We start from the raw sequence: 18760 nt of genomic DNA, 5'->3' as shown, positions 1-18760 counted from the left end.
GCTTCTTTGGGCAACCTGTGCCAGTGCCTCACCACCCTCAGAGTAAAGAACTTATTCCTAACATCCAATCTAAATCTCCCCTCTGTCAGTTTAAAACAATTCCCCCTTGTGCTATCATTATCTACCTGAGTAAAGAGTCCTTCTCCAACCTTTTTATAAGCCCCGTTTAAGCAAATGAAAGGCCGCAAGGTCTCCCCGAAGCCTTCTCTTCTCCAGGCTGAACAGCCCCAGCTCTCCCAGCCTTTCTTCATAGGAGAGGTGCTCCAGCCCTCTCATCGTCGTTGTGGCCCTCCTCTGGACCCGTTCTAACAGCCCCAAATCCTTCTTGTGCTGGAGGCCCAAAACCTGGATGCAGTGCTCCAAGTGGGGCCTCACAAAGGCAGAGCCGAGGGGCACGATCCCCTCCCTCAGCCTGCTGGCCACTCCTCTGTTGATGCAGCCCAGGATGCAGTTGCCCTTCTGGGCTGCAGGCACACACTGCTGGCTCATGTCGAGCCTTTCATCCATCAGAAACCTCAAATCTCTCTCCGCAGGGCTGCTCTCAATGAGTTCTTCTCCCAGTCTGTACTCCTGTCTAGGATAGCCCCAACTCAGGTGCAGCACCTTGCACTTGGACTTGTTGAACCTCTTCTGGTTCACATGGGCCCACTTCTCCAGCCTGTCCAGGTCCCTTTGGATGACTTCTCTTCCTTCTTTGGTATCAACTGCTCCACTCAACTTGGTGTCATCTGCAAACTTGCTGAGGGTGCATTCAATCCCATCTTCTGTGTCATTGATGAAGATACTGAAAAGCACCGGTCCCAGGACAGACCCCTGAGGGACTCTGCTCATCACCAGCCTCCACCTGGACACAGAACCATTGACCACTACTCTCTAGGTGCAGCCATTGAGCCAATTCCTTATCCACCTTACGGTCCACCCTTCAAATCCTTATCTTTCCAACTTAGAGATTAGGATGTCATGTGAGACTGTGACAAAAGCCTTACAGAATTCCAAGTAGATGACATCAGTTGGTCTTCCTTTGTCAATTGACGCTGTCACTCCATCACAGAAGGCCACCAGATTGGTCAGGCATGATTTGCCCTTTGTGAAGCCATGCTGGCTGTCTCAGATCACCTCCTTGTCTTGCATGTGCCTTAACATTGCTTCCAGGCAGAGGCTCACGGGTCTGTAGTTCTCTGAGTCTTCCTTTCTACCCTTTTTAAAAATGGGAGTGATGTTTCCCCTTTCCAGTCACCGGGGACTTTGCCTGCCATGATTTTTCAGATATAATGGAACGTGGCTTGGGAACTACATCAGCCAATTCCCTCAAGACCCTGGGATGCATGTCGTCAGGCTCCATAGACTTATAGCTGTTAAGTTGCATCAGGAGGTCCCGAACTTGCTCCTTGCTTACAGTGGGAGGGACTCTGCTCCCCCAGCCCCTGCCCAGAGGTTCGTGGACTCAAGAGATGTGGGAATATTGACCACCAGTGAAGACCAAGGCAAAGAAGTTGTGAAGTACCTCAGCCTCCTCCATGTCTGTTGTTACCAGTCCTCCATCTTTATTTGTGAGAGGCAATACACTCTCCTTAGACCTTCTTTTGTGGCCAATGTACCTGTAGAACCCCTTCTTTTTATTCTTTGCATCCCTCGCAAAGTTTAATTCTGCGAGTGCCTTGGCTTTCCTGATCCCATCCCTGCACATCCAGCACCTAGACAGGTATCCTTCTAATTCCTATGGAACACTTCACAGGTGTTTCCCTGCTGTTTTCTAAAGTATTGGCACTCAATGGATCTTTGGAGTCACTTACAGGCACATCCTCTTCCCCCACTGAATCTAGTTTAAAGCTCTGCTAATGAGTCCGGACAGCTTGCTGCCCAAAATGCTTTTGCCCCACTTGGTCAGGTGTGCCCCATCCCATGTCAGCATTCCCGGTCTCTCAAAAACACACCCAAGATCATAGAACCCAAAACCCTGAACATGGCACCAGCTATGCAGCCAGTCATTCACGTGATCTGTATGCCACCTCCTCCTTGGGTCCCAGTCTCCATCTGGGAGGACTGAGGAGAACACTACTTGCTCTCCTGATTCCCTTCAGCATCTTTCCAAGGGACATAAAGTCCCTTTTGATGTTTTGGAGTCTCCTTGTCACAGCCTCTGTTGTCCCTACATGAAAGAGCAGAATGAGTGATAGTCCTCCAGCTTAACCAAGCTCAGTAGCCTCTTTGTTATGTCACAAATATGGGCCCCACACAGGCAGCGAACCTCTTGAGAGAGATTGTCTGGGCAGCAAATGGGAGCCTCAGTGCCTCTCAGAGGGGAGTCTCCAAATACCAACACCCTCTGTGCTTTTTTTTTTTTTTTTTTTTTTTTTTGTGGCACTGGTTTTTATACAAGTGGTTTGCTGGTCCACCTTTTTGCAGTTGCCCTTTCCTGGCTCTTGACCATTACCATTGTTGTCATTGACACTGTCTCCTTTTTTGAGCCCCAGAGCATCATATCTGCTGGAAGAATTGTAAGATGTTAGATTTTTCCACTCTCTGGGTAATCCCAGACTGAGCTTACATACACAGTTTCTGACATACAGCTTCAGAGCTCATGGAGATACTTGGGACAGGCTTTGGATGAGGAAGGCACCTGAAGGACAAAGGAAACACTGATCTCAGGTTGGCTTCATGACACCCTCCTTAATGAGAAATAACTTATTCTTTGGTTTGAGCTATAAAATGTCATAAAGTTGAGACTTCTCAACAACAACTGACAATTCAATGCCCAAAGCCTCATGTAATCTTCCTAATGTGTCATGGTTTAAATTAATATCCTGGTGTCAATTCACACAGAGAAGGAAACTAGGCCACATGCACCAGGGTATGGGATGGGTACCTAACGAGGAGTTAGGTGACCAGATCATCTTCTGACCCTTGCTAGGCCCAACCTGCATCTTCATATACCTAAATACCTTGAAAAAAATCTGTCCCAAGGTAGCAGGAGAGAGGAAGACACTGTGCCAGCAACTCTACCCATACAGAGCTAACAGTAAGCCAGGGCTGTAGGATCTTCAGCAGACATGGGCCAAGAGTCTAACACATCCCAAAAGCAAGGACCACTGTGGATCACTGAAGCTGCAGAACCATACCAGAGGAGATGAGTTACTCCGCCACCCCTGTCTGTACATCTAAAGAAAACAAATGTTGTTATGGTGCACTTCAGTTCAGCAAACAAATGCTGGTGATCTCATACAGATTGTAATTCCCCAACAAAAAGATATTTTACATAATATAGGGTACCTGTTTGGGGTCTCACTATGACTGATAATGAATTAATTCCTTTGACGTGAAGTTAGTGGTTGCTTAGTGACCATGAATCATGACCTGATTATATTCAGCATAAGAAGAAAGAATCCTCAACCAGTCTTACGTACATGTACTGCTTAAGGTTAATTTCTCAGTATTGAGCTAATATTATATTATTTTCTCCAGATCTACTTTCATGTAGATAGAGTAAATATGAATAAAAATCAGGAGTTCAAAAAAATCAGCGAAGTTACAATACCACAATTATGAAATAAAGCAGCTGTGGTTAAACGCCCAGTTGGACAAAAGTGGCAAGATGAAGACATCAATTGGTATTGCAAAATATATTTTCCATATCTGAAGTTTAAATAACTGAAATCAATATGGAGTTACAATACACTCTAAATTGATAAGGGGAGATAAAACATTAACAAAAAAAAGAGTTTGCAGAATGGAGGAAAATTTTAAGAAGCTTTACGGTCATTTTTAGATGTAAAAGTAAATTCTAAAACAAGCAGAAAGAGGCGCTTGTATCACATCATGGTGACAAAGCATAGGGAACTACTAATTAGCTGAAACAAACACTTAAAAATTTGCAGGCTGAGAAAACTTCCCAGAAAGATGGATAATGAAAATTATTGAGCAGCTGACAAGGGATCCAACTGATAAAAATAAATAAATAAATAAATAAACAAAACAAAACTATGTGCAATTAACACTACTGGTAATGTTTTAGTGGAAAACAGGTAATGTGGCACACACCTGATGTTACTGAGTGGAGTTACACATATGGGTGGTAAATTCTGATGTGGATTTAAGACCTGAAAGCTGATGGAATAAGCAAATGGACATGCCAGGAGGCTGACGGTGGTGCTCCAGAGAGGACCAAAGGTTCAGGCGCAGCCCCGCTTGCACTGTTTCCCACTGACCAGGTCTCAGTGTTCCTGATAAACGTGCAGCCTTTTTCCTCTGCCATCCCTTGCTTTTCCAAATCTGTCTGGCATGGTCAGAGACCAGGTTCTGCAGCTATACCCAAGAGGGTTAGGGCTGCCCTTGCCATACCAAAGAAACCACTCCCATATGGGCAAGAGTGGACCACCACTAATGAACAAGCACTGTGCTACGCTGCTTCAAGCACACAGAGGATCTGTAGTGTCATTGCCAAGTTCTCATGATCCAACCTCTCAGGTCCAACCAAGAAGAGAAAAGGCTGCACTTACTATACATGGCATTCTGTCTTCAGACTCATAAAATAAGAGAAACAGAAAACAAACAAACAAAAAAAAAAACACTCTATCTTCAACTTCAGTGCTGGTGCCCGTGATGGAACAAGCAGATCTTGGTGCCTGCACTGACTGAAAGGACAGAGAACTGTGCACAGGAAACTATGGAGAAAACTGCCCAAGAAGTCCTGCAGCCCAATGGGCTGTTAAGAGCAGACACTGATCACCCAGAATCCTCACTGTGGACATTTTGGGGCATCTTCCTTAAACTATATCAACCCTAGCTAGATCCATGAACTGAATGCTTGTAAACAGATAGAGCACATCAGCTGGAGCACAGTTTTGGGTTATTTTCACCTAAAAGAAATTCACTTCACACCCTCCAGACCTGCTGTACATTGTGATACAAATCACAGCCAGTGGGGACAGCCAGCTCCACCTCAGAAGTACACTCCTGATCCAAACAAACATTGATGAATGCTCTAAGAGCCAGAAACTACAGCTACGTGCAACAGGCTGTCGTGCAGCAAGGATTGAAAGCTATTGCTAACCATCTTTCCTTCCACAGCCTTAACACAGCAGGTCCTCTCTGAATATTTCTGATGGTGGGGGCCACCAATTCTTGTCTCACAGACAGACAAGTGCTGCCTAATAGCGGGAACTTGAGAAGATTTCTCTAAGAGCTATCACGTACAATGCTGCACTGTCACGTATAATCCTACCCTTTCCTACCAGATTGTTTTAGTATTTCTGCAACTATTGTGATGGAACTATCAGAGAAAAGGAATAGAGACAGCCAGACTGCCTAACCCTGACCCCTTCCTTAGCCTAAATCATGCCAATCTGCTCTCCTCCAGTCAGACACTCACACTTTTCAGATCTTAATGAACTTCAAAAAACAATTTCTCCTTGCTTGGGAAATTCATCTGCTAGTCCCATTGACTCCAGGTGGATACCATCTGGACCTGCTGGTTTGTATGCGATTAGTTTGCAACTGTTATCTGACCTATTTTATATAAACAGCCGTATCTAGAACATGAACAATTCATTCTTACCCAACATGTTTTCATGCCATTTTTCCCTACACTTTTTTCAAGAAAAATAATTGAGCCATTCAATCACATATAGATTCAATCGTAGAAAAATTTAGTTTGGAAGGGGACTTTTGCAGGTCATCTAGTCCAATATCCCTGTCACTGCAGTCTCTTTCCTCTTGAATTGATAGGGTGGCTTTCTGGTGTAAGAAATTTTTGGCTTTTCCTCACATTCTTCCTGATTCTTCTCACAAATCCTCAGCATCAGTGATAGTTAGCTGAGAAACGAAGTGATAAAAGGATGGGTTAAGGTGCAGGTTTCTAGACTCACAGCCACTTCCAAGAACCAAGCCCAATACTCAAAGGCTGTTTCAGACTCTACAAGTCTTTCCACTTGATGACTTGCTGTGGGTTAACCCCAGTAGGCAGCTAAGCATCCCACAGCTGCGTGCTCACTCTACCCAAGCAGGACTGGGGAGAGAATCGGCTTTCCGATTAAAGTGAGAAAACTCATGGGCTGAGATAAAGACAGTTATCACCAAGAATTTACTTATTAAGTAAAGCAAAAGCTGGACTCACAAGCAAAGCAAAATAAGGAATTTGTGCACTACTTCCACTTGAAAGGCAGATGTCCAGCCATTTCTGGGAAAGCAGGGCTTCATCATGCACAATGGTTACTTGGGAAGACAAGCGCCATAACTCCCTCCCTCCTTTCCTCCCTTCCTTCTCTATCCCCAGCTTCCATTACTAAGCATGATATCATACGGTATGGAACATCCTCTTGGTCAGTTTGGGTCCCTTGGTTGTATTCCCTCCCAGCTTCTTGTGCACTCCCAGCCTTCTTGCTGGCAGGGCAGCATATGAAGAAGAAAAGTTCCAGGCTCTGTGTAAGCACTGCTCTGCAACAACTAAAACATCGGTGTGTTATATCAGCACTGTTTTAATCATAAATCCAAAACCAGCACCATACGGGACACAACAAAGAAAATTAACTCTATCCCAGCCAAAACCAGGACATGACCTGATGATTCTGTACCTTCTGTGAAGGTACATGCACTGAGACAACAGTGAGAAAAAAAGTCTTTGTAGACAGCACAAGAAAGAAGGGAACACAGAAAGTTAACACTCTTTATCTCTTTGCCACAGCAAGCTTACAGATTTCCAACTGCCCTTATAAATAGAATGAGCTCAACAAAAACATCCACGTTTGTTATACATTCTGGGAAATTTGACACAATTAGACAAAAAGAAATAAAGCTTTCCATTGTACAAGTACTTATTTTTGGCTTCCATACTAAGTTTTTTAACTTCTACCTCATTTAGGCTTTCCAAAAATTTCTCTGAGAAAGGATCAAGGGGAAAGGTTAGAGAGAAAGGAGAAATGTATGTCATTACCTCTACTTCTGCTTGTCTCACGCGTTTACCTGAATTGCTGTATGCCATTCCACAGCCTTTTTGGAATCCAAAAAACATAGCACCATACTAGCTACAGTAAAGAAAATTAACTTTATCCCAGCCAAAATGAGGACATGACCTTATGATTCTGTACTTTCTGTGGACTGCACGTTCACCAAGAATTAACCCTTTACATTGGTTTGTCCCTTGCTCTAGTGACCTCTGATCCAATCAACTTTCTAGAACAATTCAGGAAAACTCAACAAGTGGTATGATTTTATACCTAACCTAAAATTCAGTTTTGCATGACATATATTATATTTCATGACAATGTCTACACCAAAGGAGGAGAGAGTAGATGCTGCAAGGAAAAAAGCTAAACAGGAAATCCAAAAATATTCCTCCATAAAGAAACAATACCAGAATACTACTTCACTTTTACTTATAGAAGCTCCAGTGCGGGGCAGCTCCATAGCCATTATCACTACTAAGAGAGAGGACACGTCTCCTTCTTGCACCAGGTCCAGTTAATAGTCTTAGCAGGAGAGCATCTCTGACATGAAAGGGCCTCAGGGATGCAGAGAGAGAGAAAAGGCAAGGGATTTTACGAAGAGCTTTTCAGACCCACTCCAGACTAATTTGGCTAATTCTTTAGTTTGCTAATCGCAGCAGCCATAAGCAAACACTGGACTGAATAAACTCACTGAATAATGATGGCCCCGAGAGGAAAGTAGATGTGTCCTGACGCTCCCAAGACCCAAAACTAGCTGCAGGCTGCAGCTTCCACTAATCACTGCAGGCAGCACTAGGAAACCACCAATTAACATATCCATTCTAAAATAGTCCTGGACTCTACAGTAAGATTAAAAAGGGAGAAAAGGGGGAGAGAAAAAAGATCAAACTCACCAACATCGGATTCTTTGTGGGTTTTGATGATTTCAGCCAATTCAAAATTTCCTGCAATGATGGCCACCTGAAAAGAGAGGGAGGGAAGACAGTTGAGCAGTTCACAGTACTGAACAGCACTGATCCTGTGCCTGCTTGCACAGATACCACCATATGGACTAATAACAGCTGCCTTCCATGGGGGATGCAGAGCCAACAATTGTTCTGCCTCAGCTCACCCAGTCAGTAACCCCAAGGTGTAAATACACTCTCAGCATTGCAAGGAGAACGTATGTCGATTGTTTGTGCAATGAGAAGGTAGCTCAGAGATAACCATTCCCATCTCCTCAGAGTTTGGTGGTGATATGCTTAACACCAGCTAGGAATTAATTTTAGGTCTTGCAGGTACTGACCAGCTTCCTCAAGCCTGAAGGCTTTCAGCGAACCATAGTTAGCTGACAAAAAGCAGGTTTCCAGAAACCCACCTTTCTGCATGTCTTACCTGCACAGTCCCCAGGACTAGCTCCTGCTCGCTCCAGGCTGGATTGGCTGAGGAACCACTTCCACTCAGCTGCTGCAGCAGCTTGCCCCAGGAAAGCCATAACATATTAGACCAACATTAAATATTGCTTTACCCAACACCCATCCTATAGTTTCTCTCCACATGAAAAATCTTCAATAACTCAAAAGGACAAGGGAAGAGGGGAAGCTGAATGTGGATCTGCCAAGGGAACACACAGACATGGTCTGCCTTTCTCCAGGAACTGCTTCCACAGATGCTCCCATCCTGGGGAACAGCAGAACACCAGCGGTCCTCAAGAAGGTAGATTAGAACATGAGTAAGAGAAAATAGACCGAAGCGCTACTCTCCTGAAGCAAGTACTCAACCGACAGACTAGAGACATTACATAAACTCTTTGTTGATTTCTTACGTATTTTGTGAGGGGGGTGGTGGTGGAAGGGGTGGGGGTGGCAGGAAATACAGCACTGAATCACAGCTAGTAATTCCAAACTAGTTGTGATGTTTTTTCAGAACAAGGTCCAAAAATATTCTTTTAAAATGTGAAGGAACCACAGTGAGATGGGTAGGAGAACACGAAGTCAGTTGCTGGTCCTCAGAATATTAAACTGGAAGAACTGCTCTGGACCGAACTGTTCAAGTCTTGCATTTGATACAACTGGCCCTGCGCACCAGCGCCTCTCCTGCCCACACAGCAGCATATCCATATCATGCTTACGTGGCAGGAACCCCTGAGGACTGTGCAGCACCTACAGGTGATTTGGGAATGAGAACCAGTTGGACCAGATAGATTCCCAGTAGAAAAAAAAAGTGCTACTGCTCAGAGCATGAAAACACCTCTAAGAGCAGGCTGAGATACTGATGACGATTTTGCCTGTCCATGCTGGGACCATTTTGCTGCACCCCCACACTTTTTTAAACTCAGGATTGATATTTGGGACAAACAAATTTGATCAGGCAGTCAGTAGAAACCATATCAATCCAGACACCGACAGAGTCAAGAGCAATACTGGCAGCTCCAGCTGCCTGTTAAACATTTTCCTGCCCTCCTACAAGAACAGCTTTTAGAAATACGAGATTCATTTGCATTTTACCACTAACATGTGATGAAGGGATATTTTTAACTTAGTGACTCAGTACAGCATGTACACCTCTCTACTACGATCCTTTATCAGCAGAAATAGTCTTACTATTCTCAATAATGCTCAATATAGCTCAACAATGTTTATATTTTTTTTTTCTTTCCTGAGTCCTAGAATTCATGCTGCAACTCCTCAGCCAGAACTGTAAGAGATCAGTAATGGCTTGAAGAAAGGAAACCTTCTGCAATCTCAAAATGAGGCCACAGTAACAGACAAAAAAAGAGTAAGAATTGCTGTTTTCCCCCAAGCTTGCTTCCAATTGCAATCTGTCTCTCTGTATACATATACAAGGCTTACTGGCCCAAACATCACATTCTCTAAACAGGCAACAAAAACTTTTGTACAGAAGGACAAATGACCAGAATTTGGGGAGTTTTGATAGCTAAAATACCCACGCTAACAAAAGACTGGAAAGGAGAACTTAGAAAAAGCATTTGAACTTCAAGGTTCTTCAAACAATTAACACTCTCGGTGAAAAATCCAAATTTGAAGTAAAAATTATGAGTTTCATTAGATATATCCAAAATACATGATTCTATAGTGAATGCACATGCTGCAACATGAACTGCTTCTGTCACTGCACACACCCGATGGCATCCCTCCTGGTCCAGCTGCAGGTGGTGGAGGTCTCCTACGGTTGCACCCGCCACCCAGCAGGGAGGTCTGACAGCTGACACAGGACCCCTATGTGCAGGCAACAGAAGCGCTCTCTCTCATAGCCGTGGAACTGTTACAACTTCCAGGAAAGGCGAGAAGAAACATGCTGAATAAGAAGTCTGCTAAGAATATAATCTCACATAAATCCCTAAGAAGAGAGAAGAGCCCTGCTGTTTACATTTTTCAATCCAACTTGGAAAACGCAAAGGAGATGAAAGGATTTCCCTTATTGCATTGTCACCTCAGCTGGGGATTCACGGCACACTGGTTTCCCCAGCAATGATTGTATTCGACAGACACCGTGCGAGCCCTGGCCAACAGGTCACCACAGGACACGGCTCCAGCTCTCCAGTCCCACAGTTTTCTGAGGGAGGAGGAGCCACAGCACAGAGCAACATGAAATCTATTTTGCTGAGTCTCCTAAGGATCAGGGGAGTTTTTCTACATCAATAGGATATCCATCTACTTAGCAGTGTTGTAGAAAGACAGCTCACCACTGGACTGACTGAGCCGCCCATTAAAGCCCACGACTCAGCCATGGGCATGAGGTTACCCAGTCCCACCAGCCATCACGCAGGCAGACTGCCACCATGGCCAGGATCTTAGCAGATCTGTGGAGGGCTCCAACCTGCAACACAGTATTTTACATGGGAAACACGAAGAACAGCTCTCCTGAAGATTAAAGATAAAAAAAAATAAAAAAATTGGACTTTTCCTGATGCAATGACAGTGCAACAGTGAGTATATTGACCTTGAACTTGTGCTTACAAGTAAGAACACAGGGAGGTCCAAGATGGATTAACATTATCTGCTCTTTGGTCCCTAAAGGTATCCACAGTAAAGCACCACCTCCCTCTGCTGAGGAAGGGACAGGCCCTGTGGCACTTGAAGCTAACAGATTGCCACCACTGGAGATATCATACGGCAAAGGTCTCAAACAGAAGGGTAGTCCTAGGGTAGTCCTAGCCAAACACATCTGATTTAAGGGAAGCCTCCAGCTGACACAAAAACTGATAAAGATCTCCATGAGGTATGAAGAAAAAGAGAGGATGGCAAATTTCAGTGGCTTTTAATGATACCTTCAAAAGGAAGTTGCATGGATGAAGCACAGAAGAACAGTGAGTAGATGCCACTGTGTGCGACTCCGAAACCAATGATATTTTTGAATATTTTTTGTACCCGAAAAAGTACATACCCCCACTCACTCGAACCTCTGACTTGAGGAGAAGAAGCAAAAGATTTTTGCTGAATCAAATGAAGCTCCATAGTTTTTGTTCTGCATTAAACCATGTTCTTAGAGGTATTTCTCCGGTGCAAACTGCAACAATTAAAGAAGTCCAGAACTTTGCCATTACCATCCTAGGTGTGCAAAATCCATACTGACAGTATTGGGTGCAAAGGCAGCAAAGATAAGGCAAGAGCAGAGCCACGTCTGAGGCAGGCAAAGGTGAAGCTGCATTGGTTATAGGATTCAATGGCTCAGAAGGAAGCAATTATCAGTGATGCTGCTGGGCAAGAAGAGTGTGAATCTTCCGTGGAAAAGTGCAGTCTCTTAGTTTTGGTGCAGGCAGCCCATTTGGTGTCATAACACTTTTAAGCTACTCAGCTTTCCTTAGACCCTGAGAAGCATCCTGTAACCATGCCGGACTTTGTGATGGCAACTACTTCCAGACCACTTTCCCCAAAACTTCTCTAGATACTGAAGCTCGCCATCATTGCTGGTTTTCCCCCACATAACTGAGTACTAAACTATTATTTTTAATCACCGCAATTTATAGCAGTGCTACCTGAGTAAATATATCTCGATGTTTTCCAATGTTGCCTACCTTTACTTGGCCAGACAGACTTCAAGCATCTTCTACATTTGTTCTAGATTTCCAGAAATCTGGCAGTCCTACTAGGTCATTCCTACTGCTCACATATGGTAGTTCCATCTGGACTGCCATATGAGCAGAAAATCTAGATACGTTCATAGCAATGTGTGCTGCCATTATATTGCACAGATGCAGCTAGTCTGATGCTTTCAGAAAGTGTCATTGGGGTCAGTCCCTGTATGACTACACTGTAGACCAAACAGATCCTGGAAGCAATAGACAGGCCTCCTGTGCATGAACTATACAGCTGATCTGAGACAAATGCATCTCAAATGCCCTCTGCTCCTGCAAACCAACTTACTGTCCATGCTCTATACAGCAAAAGATTTTTTTTTTCCTATGGACCACACACATAGGCCTTGATTTAGAAGAGGCAATGTAGCCAAGCAGTTAGACTAACATTCTGCCACTAAGCATACAAGGAGTATCTGCTAACGATCTGCATCAGGCAGTGGGTACAGGTAAACGTATATGAGAAAGAAAAAAATTCCAAAGCTGTAACCATTCAGCTCTAGCCTAAGAGAGATGGAGAATCTTCTCAATACATTCAGATGAGGTATATGGAACTACTGGAAAAACAAGATGATTCTCCTAATGAGATGCACCACAAAACCATCCTAAAGAGACTCAGGTAATGCTGTCATCTCTTCCATCAAGGGGAACAGGGTGTTCTGAACTCCAAACACTCCTGGGAAGCTAAAAAAGCTCAAGAAGGCAGCTTAGAAATGCTGTGCTCAGGAAGTCTTTGAGCTGAAGCCATCAGCCTTGGCATGGGGGGATGGAAGGGGGGGCACTTCCCCTACAGCCTGCTTTTGGAGACTTGCAGGCCAGAGCAGCGATGCACGCAATAGCAGCTATACAGGCCAACGGTTTCCATGAATTGGCTGTGTTGCTGAAAGGCTCTGGAAGCGACCTTTGGCTTCCCTCAGGAACAGGAAGCGTGTTGGTGGTACCTCTTGAAGGCTCAGAGAAAGATTCTGCAAGGAAATAATGACAGGTTTGGCCAGAGCTATACAGCATCTGCACAGAAACTTCACAGTGCCACTAAACAGACCCTAAGAGATCTAAGCACAGAGTGCTGAATGCAAGGTCCATGGATGGTCAGTGCTGAGGAAAAGAAGCCAGTCTCACTTCAGTGGTGCCCAGTGACAGGACAAGAGGCAATGGTTCTCTTGGAACATCAGGAAACACTTTTCTACTGTGAGGACGACTGAGCACTGGTACACATTCCCCAGAGAGGTTGTGGAGTCTCCATCCTTGGAAATATTCAAGAACCATCTGAGTATGGTCCTGGACAAGCAGTTCTGGGTGACCCAGCTTGCGCACAGAGGTTGAATTGGATCCAGAGGTTCCTTTCAACTTCGGTGAAATGAGTACCTCAGACACAGGAGAGAGGGGAGACAAATAAGTACATTTCTCAACTGCCTTGTTCACATGGAATCATGATGGATGGTGCTGTGTAGAGAAGGTAGCAAGGTTAAAGAGGATAGGCCAGTCCTTCTGGGAAAGAGCTAGTCATAGTCTGCCCTCTGGTCCAGCCAGTGCTAAAGGATGCTCTCAAGGGACTGGGCAGCATGTAGAGAACGGTCCTTACCATCAGAATTAGAATTGCCTCTGACAGACCTCCTGAGAGCTATCAGAAAAGTGGGCCCATGTGAACCACAAGAGGTTCAACAAGTCCAAGTGCAAGGTGCTGCACCTGGGTCAGGGCAAACTCAGACACGGGTGCAGACTGGGAGAAGAACTCATTGAGAGCAGCCCTGCAGAGATGCACCTGGGGGTTCTGGTAGATGAGAAGCTCGACATGAGCCAGCAGTGTGTGCCTGCAGCCCAGAAGGGCAACTGCATCCTGGGCTGCATCAACAGAGGAGTGGCCAGCAGGCTGAGGGAGGGGATTGTGCCCCTCGGCTCTGCCCTCGTGAGACCCCGCTTGGAGTCCTGCATCCAGGTCTGAGGCCCCCAGCACAAGAAGGATGTGGGGCTGTTAGAGCAGGTCCAGAGGAGGGCCACAAGAATAAGAGAGCTGGAGCACCTCTCCTGTGAAAAAAAGCTGAGAGAGCTGGGGCTGTTCAGCCTGGAGAAGAGAAGGCTCTGGGGAGACCTCACTGAGGGTTTTCAGTACTTAAAGGGGGCTTATAAAAAGATAGAGAACAACTTTTTGCTAAGGCAGCTAACAAAAGGACAAGGGGGAATTATTTTAAACTAAAAGAGTGGACATTTAGATTAGAGGTTAAGAGGAAGTTCTTCACTCAGAGGGTGGTGAGGCACTGGCACAGGTTGCCCAGAGCAGCTGTGGGTGCCCCATCCCTGGAGGTGTTCAAGACCAGGCTGGATGAGGCCCTGGGCAACCTGATCTGGTGGGTGGCATCCCTGCCTACGGCAGGTGGGTTGGAACTGGATGATCTTTAAGGTCCCTTCTAACCCAAGCCATTCTATGATTCTATGAAATTCAGGGCTTCCCGCGCAAAGCTGAGACATCAGTGTAACATCTGTAAATGGAACGTGACTGCTGCAGGTCAGGGAAGATTTCAAGTCAGCAGCATCATCTGGATAATCGAAGCTGAGATGGCATCTGACTCAGAATTAGATCAGTCTCACACTGAAGACTGGAGGAGGAGTGGGAGGGAACCAAGCCAGAAACCTGACCAATTTCTGTAAGACAAACTTCAAATGAAAAGCGAGAGAAAACAAATTAAATAAAATGAGGATAAGAAGAAACCCTTGAGAGAGCAAGTAAATTAAAAATAAAAATAGAAGTTCATCAGATAAATGAAACCTGTTCCTTGGTAAGCAGCCTGCCTTGTACCTGGAGCAGCACACAGGCACTTACCTCTAGATGCCCACAGAGGCAGCACATGGGAGAGGAGGATGTGTGTCCCATGCACGGTGGCAAGCCTGGGGTACACATTCATTTGGCATATACACTCAATCTTTGAGCATCGTCATGCTTCGCTGCTCAAAAAGCAACTTTCAGCCTATTACATGATGACAGAAAATCAATCATGCTCAGATGGTCTTCTCCTGGTCTGCAATCTTATACTCCAGCAATGGGAAGCTTAGAGTTCAACTCTTTATGATTGACAAGAGAAGCTGAATAGGGCAGTGACCTACATTTTAAATCTGTCACAAAGAAGAAAAATCACAGGTCCATCAAAGTCCTTGGTCCATCAAAGATGCAGATGATACAATTGTAGGCAGCAATGTAGAAAAGGCTAGGAGGCAGGTATTTAGTAGGAACAGGGGAATGCATTCTTCCCAAATGGCAGAGCATACAGAACGGAAATTTACTAACTAAAATGAAGGAAGATTGCTGATAGCATTTGCTAAGCATAATTAACAATTAAATAGACAAATCTCGATAAGTTTCAGAAAGTCTTGAAAAACTAGTAACGGAACTTTTCATGCCCATTAAAATACTGGGTCTTGGAAAATTAGAGGAATTCCGGGGAACAGGAGGATCACCAGTGCTCTCAAATATTTATAATAATCAAAAACATTGACCTCAGCAACCAGAGAATGAGCTGCCTGGCATCAGTCACACGGATGAGAGACAAAATGAACATTCCCTCGCTGCCTGGTGGCTGCCAGCCCCCTGCAGACAGCCTGCTGCAGAGGCGTCACGCAGCTCAGCCGGCGTGCTCAGCCTCCCAGCCATGCCCCCTGGCATCGTGGCTGGCGCGATGCTGGCTGCGGGTCGGTGTGAACCACCACCTGAACTGGCTGCTCATGCTGAAGGGACTGCTCCGCATGTGACAGCTTCATCTGAGCACACCAAACTACCAGCCCTTCTGAAATAAGAAAAAGTTTTATGTTAACAATGTAAGGGCTGAAGTCTCAATTACAGAGTAGGAATTGATTGAAAAAGAGTATGCTCTCTCATTTCATTGAAAAGAAAAGCAATTTCAACTTTCTCAAAAATGAACTCAGTTTTCCTCCCTTACCTGTTTTCCTCTTTATTTTCCTTCCTGTTTCTCATTCTGCTAAGAAGCCAGAACTCACCTTCATATTTTCAGTAATGGTGCCTCACACCTTTTCCCTTCTCTTTGCTTTACAGTTGCATTTTTTGCCCGTATCTGGGTTTATATTCGTATTGTTTCCATTCACTCCTGCACCTTTTTCTCATCTGATTGATTTTCTTGCTATTCAAAACATTTTCAGAAATATAACAAGATTTTATAAATTACATAGCACAAGAAACATTAACTACACTCACAACATCTACTTTGTTTTCTAAAATCTTCAGAGACCATGTACAGTACATTAAGAATACTGATGCATATTTAGCATTTAGAATGCTTTTCTAAATTATTTTTGCCTGCATACCTTACACCAGTTTTGACGGTAGACTTTAATTAGATTTTATTCTTCCTTTACTGATAATTTCCTTATTTATTTTTTTTTAAACTTGTTAAAAGAAAAAGGTATAATACATAAATTGACAAATAAATACACTGATTGACAAGTTTATGAGTCTGGCTGACAAGCAACTATGTCTAAAGTCAGAAAGATGAAATTCAGGTCTAGCACAAAGTGTTACACTTGGAACAGAGAAATAAAATGCATAAATACGAGGCAGAGAATAACTGGCTAGGCATCATAAACAAAAAACAATGTGTGGCAGCATCAGTAACCCCAAACTAAACACAAGCCAAGAAAATGGTGATATTGCGTATACAAATTTAATTATTTGTATACAAGTTGGCAAGGACCCATCTGGACTGATACGTTCAGTTTTGGGACACAGGTCTTTAAGAACGAGGTAAACAAATTGAAAGCAGCAAGTTGGAAAAGAGACTTGGAAAAAATGAAGACTGAGGAAAGATGGAAAGAACTGGGCTTGTTCATCTTAAATCTTTGGGGAAAAAAAAAAAGTATTAAAAAAAGGCTGGTGATCAATTATCCTACCAATCCGCTTTTGGAAGGCTAAAAAAAAATACACTTACCTTTCAAAAAAAAATAAAAACCAAGAACAAATTTCTGATTTTCTGAGCAGAGATAAGCACTGACAAAAACTACTTTGACTGGATGCAGAGTTTCCTTGGCTGATAGTTGTGAAGCAGATTTGACAAACATTTCCAGAACTGATTGCCTACTGAGGGTTGCTAGAAAATGTGGCATCTGGATTTCCATTCAAGACATTCGTGTCCAAGAACGTATGATATAGCAAATTTATCTTTTTCCGTGATAGTATATTCAGATTGGATGCAGGATATATTGATTATATACATATTATTTGTTATATATAGCTTAACTTGCTAAAAATGCATTTGTTGATGTAGAAACGTTGTCAAGGATGGCATTACTCAGTGGCTTTGCTCAGGTTCTTCACCCCAACCTACCCTGTGTCAGTAACGACCACCTGGCCAAAGGTATTGATTCTGAGGGTAAAACTGAAGACACACAGTCTGGTGGGATAAGAGACAGGTCATGGCTACAGCAGAATTTGAGCCAAAATCTGATGTTTGCCTGAGAGCAGCCAGCCTAAGCAACACAAAGGGGAAAGAAAAAAACAAAACAAAACAAAACAAAAAACTTCTGCATAAACTCTCAGGATAAAATTCTACAGCCAAAAAGAATAACTGAATGTATCAACTAGATATACACACGAGTTTAGTCAAGAGCTCTCTATGTCACAGTAACAGGACCCGTGTGTGCTAACATACTGGGATGCTCCTAGTGGCCATGGTAAAGAACATGGGGACAGAGAGGCAGATCTTGATGTACACAAAAGGGATCCAGCAGCTATAAAAGCCTTTAAGATGTGTATGTGAAGGAAATAAAGTTATTCTGCTTATCAGTGGAGACATGATCCCTGTGCACAGGTACTACAATATGGGGAAGAAGCTCAAGTACAAGGCTTTCCAGTTTCTGTAACACACAGAAAAGCTAATAATGGGAGGATTAAATTAGGCAGAGTGGCACTGAGGAAAGACAACTTCTAGCAGCAAGGGTAATTAAACTGCTTTTGAAGAAAAGTGGCAGACCCCACTACACTGCAATTCTCATGCAGCAGACTGTATGTGAGCACAGATGTGGTGGTCCCCGTCAGCCGTGTAACCCACCCTCAGGGGTGGGGGAGGACAGGTCTGCCTGCACTGCCGGTGGCATTTCCAGCCCTGAATCAAGACCAAGTCTGCACTCCAGCAGGGTAATTAATTTTTATTTTCAGGAGGAAGGGGTTGTTTTATCCTTAATTCCCAATAGGCCTAAAGAGACATGATGATTAAAAAAAAAAAAAAAAGAGAGAGAAGGCATCCACACACAAGTGAGGCATGTTATCTCCTTGGCTTATCAGAAAAGCAGAGAACTGCAGAGACAAAATCTCCTCTGTGCCTGAAGAAACAAGGAAGGTGGGGGGAACAGATGATGAGCACTCCAAAAGGTGTTGAATCCTGCTTGGCTTCACAGGCAAAATGAGGAGATGCCAGCCTCACATGTTGAAAACATTACCAATACCAATCTGAAAGGAACAGTTAGACATTATAGTCATTAATTATTTATTTTTGCTGCAAACCATGCTTCTTAAATCCATATTAAGAGGAAGTTTTTAATTTTGAGTATTAGAAAGGTTAGTAGAAGCTGGGTTACTATGCTATCTGATCATTGAAGACAACAAAGACCCTATAAGCATATAATATATTTCTCAAAGGTCAGAAACTGTAATCAATTATAACGTTAACTTTTAACAAACATACTTTTAAAAGTACAAAAAATACATTTTTCCACTCAGATAGATAGCAAATGCAGTAAGAAT

The 18760-nt window shown here is 43.8% G+C and overlaps 1 protein-coding gene across 4 annotated transcripts in view; it reads right to left on the bottom strand.

Annotated features, from left to right (window-relative positions):
* The window catches only part of SHANK3 (SH3 and multiple ankyrin repeat domains 3), a 390143-nt gene that overhangs the window by 262733 nt on the left and 108650 nt on the right, over nt 1-18760 (bottom strand). For all 4 annotated transcript variants that reach the window (XM_066992893.1, XM_066992848.1, XM_066992765.1 and 1 more), the window contains exon 11: nt 7835-7901. In XM_066992893.1, coding sequence (XP_066848994.1) covers nt 7835-7901 — 67 coding nt within the window. The remainder of the gene's footprint in view (nt 1-7834; nt 7902-18760) is intronic.

This window comes from Anser cygnoides, chromosome 1 (genome assembly GCF_040182565.1).
Source record: "Anser cygnoides isolate HZ-2024a breed goose chromosome 1, Taihu_goose_T2T_genome, whole genome shotgun sequence".
NCBI lineage: Eukaryota > Metazoa > Chordata > Aves > Anseriformes > Anatidae > Anser > Anser cygnoides.
The sequence above is the reverse complement of the archived record's forward strand: the minus strand, read 5'-3'. Positions and strand labels throughout refer to the sequence as shown.